The sequence below is a fragment of the Rhagoletis pomonella genome, unplaced genomic scaffold, assembly GCF_013731165.1.
Source record: "Rhagoletis pomonella isolate Grant_MI unplaced genomic scaffold, Rhpom_1.0 Rhpom_scaffold_00007, whole genome shotgun sequence".
Classification (NCBI taxonomy): domain Eukaryota; kingdom Metazoa; phylum Arthropoda; class Insecta; order Diptera; family Tephritidae; genus Rhagoletis; species Rhagoletis pomonella.
In genome coordinates, this window is record NW_023458561.1 from 25,943,775 (window position 1) to 25,948,880 (window position 5,106).

At 42.4% G+C, this 5,106-nt stretch overlaps 1 protein-coding gene across 1 annotated transcript in view; it reads right to left on the reverse strand.

The window, feature by feature from the left end:
- Positions 1–397: 397 nt before the first annotated feature.
- The window catches only part of LOC118743755 (potassium voltage-gated channel subfamily H member 8), an 85,035-nt gene continuing 80,326 nt past the window's right edge, over positions 398–5,106 (reverse strand). The window contains exon 13 of the mRNA XM_036476518.1: positions 398–2,838. Within this exon, the coding sequence (XP_036332411.1) occupies positions 622–2,838 (2,217 nt within the window). The 3' untranslated portion in view covers positions 398–621. The remainder of the gene's footprint in view (positions 2,839–5,106) is intronic.

The following is a 5,106-nucleotide window of genomic DNA, read 5'->3' on the forward strand; positions in this document are numbered from 1 at the left end:
TACGTACGACGTACGATTACATGACTACTGCAAAAGCTGTCTAGTTGAAGAGGATTAGAAAACGGCTATGCCCTTGTTGTGTCAGTGCCCTTGTATATCCAGAGGAAGACGCTCCACTGTGGGTAGACAATTCTTCGATAACTTGGGAGACCTTGGATGCGTAGAAGTCAGGGATTTCTAAAATTCCTGCAAAGTTTAAATAGTTTTAGGAGGGACTAGGAGTTACTTACCCTACAGGCGCCTTGAGCATAAGCGTGTTACAGCCGACCGCGAAAACCTAACCTAACCTAAGGGGGACACGTTGGACGACCATTTAAAGACCGATAACTTTCTGTTTACACACAGAAGACCTAAGTGTATCATCTGTCCACTTAGAAAAACATTAGAAAGATGTCTCTTTCTCTCTCAAGCGGCCATTTCTTCCATATATTTACATATGTATCTCACGATCAAGCTTTTTCTCTGACTCTCTCTTACACATAACTACTTTGTCTTTGATTTAGTTATATCTAGTTATTTTCACACACGTGCTCAGGAGTATCTCATTCTATTAACATACCCTCCTACTCTATTTCTTTAATCGCATTTTCCGTCTGCCATGTGCTACCTTAGCCTTATCTCCTAATTCACACTCGCATCCCTTAGCGACCGCGTAGATGGCAAACCTTTTAAGCCTTTCTCCAATTTGTCAGCATCACCGGCAGAGAAGCGATAACTCGTATGACCATGGCCGCCATTTGCACCGCCTATGCCAGCGCTTACACTCAGCAAAGAGCGATTCGCATTCAAACTATTACGCTTGTTCACAACCGCCGCCTCCGTCGACGCGCTAACAACTGACGCACAACTGGCACGTGATGAACGCCTACTAGCCAAAAGTTCGAGATGTTCATCGGCTGCCCCTGTGCCACTGTATGCGTAATGTGTCACAGATGTTGTGGTTGTTCCGGTGGCAGCTGTGATTATTTTGCCGGGTGGGGAGTCTTCGAGCGCCTCAGGCAGCCGCTTATAGTCGCCGCTGTGTGAACGATGTAGCTTCCAAGAGGAGCGCCTACTACTATTGTTACTTGGCGCATTGCTATTGCCACCGCTTACTGCTGTTGCTGCTCCCCCTCCTATAACTGCGCCTACTGCTGTAGCTCCTGCGCCACTGACTGGCCCATTATGTCCAAGTACGCCAGCTGGGTTGGCCGCCGGCGGACTGTTACTACTGTTCGAGTGTGTAGACGCATTGCTGGAGAGACTACTGTTACTGTTGCTGTTGCTGTGATGTTGGATGTAACTGGAGTTATTTTGGTTTGAGTTACGCCGTGCCGAACGATGTGACGCTGTTGCAGCTGTTGGTCTTTCCGCTTCGCTAACCACACGCAAGTTCGTCGCTTGTTCACTTGCCGACGTTGTTACTGCCGTTGCTGTTATGATTGTCGTCGCATTTGTTGCAGTCGACATGTAGTGTTCGTAGCGTGTGGGCGGCGATTGTGGCGTGCGATGCTTTGATGTATTGGCGTGCTGCAGGCGTTCTTGCTGCTCCTCAATTGGCTGCAGAAGTGCTTCGGTGGAGCGACAGCAGTTGCTACTTTTGCTAACAGAATATTTCATGGACCAGCGGTAGTCATTGCAGTTCTCATCATCAATCGGCGCATATGATTTTCCATTGCAGCCATTGTCATTGTCACCTAGCAAGTGCTCCTTGGAGCTGGTAATCGAGCTGGGGCCTTCGGCGGGTGATATCACCTCCTCGATGGTATTCAGCGGGGATACTTGCAGCGTCTGCTGTTGTTGTAGCAATTCAATTTCAGTCTTTATCGCAGGATCAATGCCCAGTAGTCCGAGCACTAGCCGCGGATTGGCCAACACAAAACGCTCGAATACCGGAAAGTCTATTTTGTAGAAATCAGTTTGTGTAGCACGCGACATTTTCGGTACTTCTGGCGCCGCTGGCGAATTAGTCTTAGCGCTGCCACTAGCACTTATGCGTCCTTCCGCACCACACTCACCGGCGGTTACACTTCCTGACACCACTGCGCCACTGCCTAAAGGCAATTGCATTTCACGTCCCCATATCTCCGGCGGATGCGATGAGGAGCGTTGCAGCGACATATCATCACTGCTGCTCGCCACAAAGCGCAGAGTGCTACCCACGCCCACAGCGTCGCCGCCATTGCCGCAGATGTTGGGTATAGAGCGCGCAGGTGGAAATTTCAAGCTAGCCTGCGAGGCCATAGTCGAAAAAGTCATCTCTTGCAACGCCTGTATGGCGTTGCGTACTTCCAGACCCAGCTGTGCTACATCGTTATGCAGCGTCGACACCTGCGAATCTAAACGCTCCATCGAAGGTTTTTTCTTCAAGCTACGCACATCTTCATCACACTCTTCTGCATTCATATCTTCATCCATCGAACCCGTATCCAAACTGGATGTTATATTGAGCGAACGCTGGCGTTCCACACGCTCACGCAGTGTGATTATTGAGCGACCGCGTGGATGAAGTTTCATCAAGCGTGGACTATTCATGCCCAACAGCGGCGAACGGCCATGTAAGGGTGATGGTGTGGCAATGCTGTGATGTGGTGAAGCAGTCGCCGCCGAGGCAGCACCATTTTCATTTTCATCATCACCGCCATCGCCATCTTGCTGGTTCTCATCGTCCTCGCTGATGCTCGGCAGAGGAAAGGATGGTCCAATTTCGGAATCTTGACACTCGTAGCCTTCGCGTAAATTGAAAGTGAGGTCGTGTTGAATGTCGTTGGCGAATTGTTGTTGATATTCCGGATAGAGACGCAATACTTCGACCAAGCCGCCCATGTGAACACACTTGAGATCGCAGTAGGTGAGCGCCTAGGGGAAAGAAAAGTTGAAATAAAATTTCAAATAAATACATATGTATGTAATGGAATAAAAGTATTTGTTGTCAAGCAAAATTAATCGTATTTAAGGCTTAAATGCTAGTGCCTCTTAAATGGTGCTAACAATTACATATATACTCCTAAAAGTCTAAAAGAAAAGTTTAGTTACATTTCAAAACTTTTTTAAACTCACAAAGGTACGCTTTTGGTTCATTATGAAACCGCTGTTCTTAAATGCTTAATTAGTGTCGCAAATGAAACCAACTCACAACAATAATATATATAAAACGTGCGCGCACGCATTTACACCTTGCCCCAGATATGTATGTAAATATATGTACAGACACACATTAATTACTTCCAACAATGCCGCGTTATTATACACTTAATTTAATATAAAACGGTTTGTGGTTTACTCTCCAACATTAATGTTCATTAGGCAGGAAATTAATGTTCATCATAAGCCATGGCCAACTTCCGGATCGCTGTTGCATTAAAAAGGTATATGTATGTATGTATGTACTATACTATACCTACATACATATATATGTGTGTACGTACAGAGGTCTTAATGCAAGTGCCACAAAAGCAAATAGTGACTATTTCTTAAATAATACTAATTTCATTTTTTAATTTTAATTTTAATTTTTAATTTAATTTTAATTTTTTTATTTTTTATTTCATTTAAATTTTTCAGAATTCGTTTCAAAAACGTACTGTCTCAAAAACGCCCTATCTCAGCACATTTCATTTCATTTTGAAGTGCGATAGGGCGTTCTTCAACCAAATTTTGAGATAGGGTGTTTTTCAATCAAATTCTGAAATAGGGCGTTCTTGAACAGTTTTTTGAGATAGGGCGTTTTCGAACTGGTTGCCGAGATAGATCGGTCTTCGACTCAGCAGTCGATATGTACTTACGTCATAAATTTTAATTCAAATGTTTTACTATTCTTTTCTTTTTTTTTTGTTAATTTGAAAAGCATTTACATAGTTCTAAACCAAGTTGGACAAAAAATCAGCCACGCGGGTCCAAAAATGTTTTTTCTGTATTCATTTTGCCCCCCTAGAGAGTCAGCTATTACTATGACTCTAACCGCACAAAGCAAACCGCCAAGGAAATGAGTAGTAATTTGGAATGAAAAGGATAAAACCAGCTATTGCGCACATAAAAAGAGTCGAGGAAAGTAAAAAGATCTTATTGGAGTGATTTTCTTGTGCCGTCTCAGATGCGTTCGAGATATCTAGATTTAGCATAATTTTAGTAGAAGTGCTTCTTGACCCGCACTTTCCTATAAAATCTTTGTAATAATAAACCTCTTACGAGAGGGAAACTTATTTGGGCAACACCAAACTTTGGAGGACATTTCCCTAATGTGTCTATCATCTACCCACAGACTTTCGTAAGAACAAATAAAGAAGTATAAGTTCAAGCGAAACCGAACATTATATACCCGGCGCACATATTAAATATCGTTTTCTCACCTTTCAGTAAACTGCGTGATGAGCAAAAGTATTTTTTCCTGACGTCAAACAGTTTCGATAATACGCTATGATTTATTGAAATAATTGGACTAAGTTTGGTAGAAATCGGTAAGGCGGTTATCGATATACACTTATGTAGTAGTGGATGGTGCCACCCCCATTTAACAAAAATCAATAATCTTGTGTCTTGTTAAGTGATTGTTGTAAGTTGCCGTCTTTAGTTATTGAAAAATCGGAGCTTTCGAATTTTGGAAATTAAGCGTTACATGGTAAGTGGCAGTAATTTTATCCCGATTTCAAAAATTTTCAACATATTGCTTTTTTGCGCCAAGGTTGATAAATGTGCCGAGTTTGGTGGAAACTGATAAACCGGTTACCGAGATATACATATGTAGGCGCAGTTTTCGGATTTCTGTAAATTACCGTTATATGGAAGGTGGGCATGGTTCTTGTCTGATTTCAAAATTTTTCAACGCATTTCTTAGTGAAGCCTAAGTAATGTTCGCACCTTGTGCAGAAGTGCCCTCGTGTATAAAAATTGTTAATTATGGGAACCGTCTTGAAAGCTCTTTTCTGTCTATCGAAAGACTCATTGAAAGATCTGCTAATGAGGTGGTCTTTGTAGGTATGTGGGAATACATCGATGTATAAATAGACTATATATTTAAGCACCGATGTTTTTTTAAACTGATATCTCTAGAATATTTAACCTTCACGTCAGCTTATAAAGGAAATAATATTTAAAAAAAGTAAATTAAAGAAAAAATATGTGTTTTTT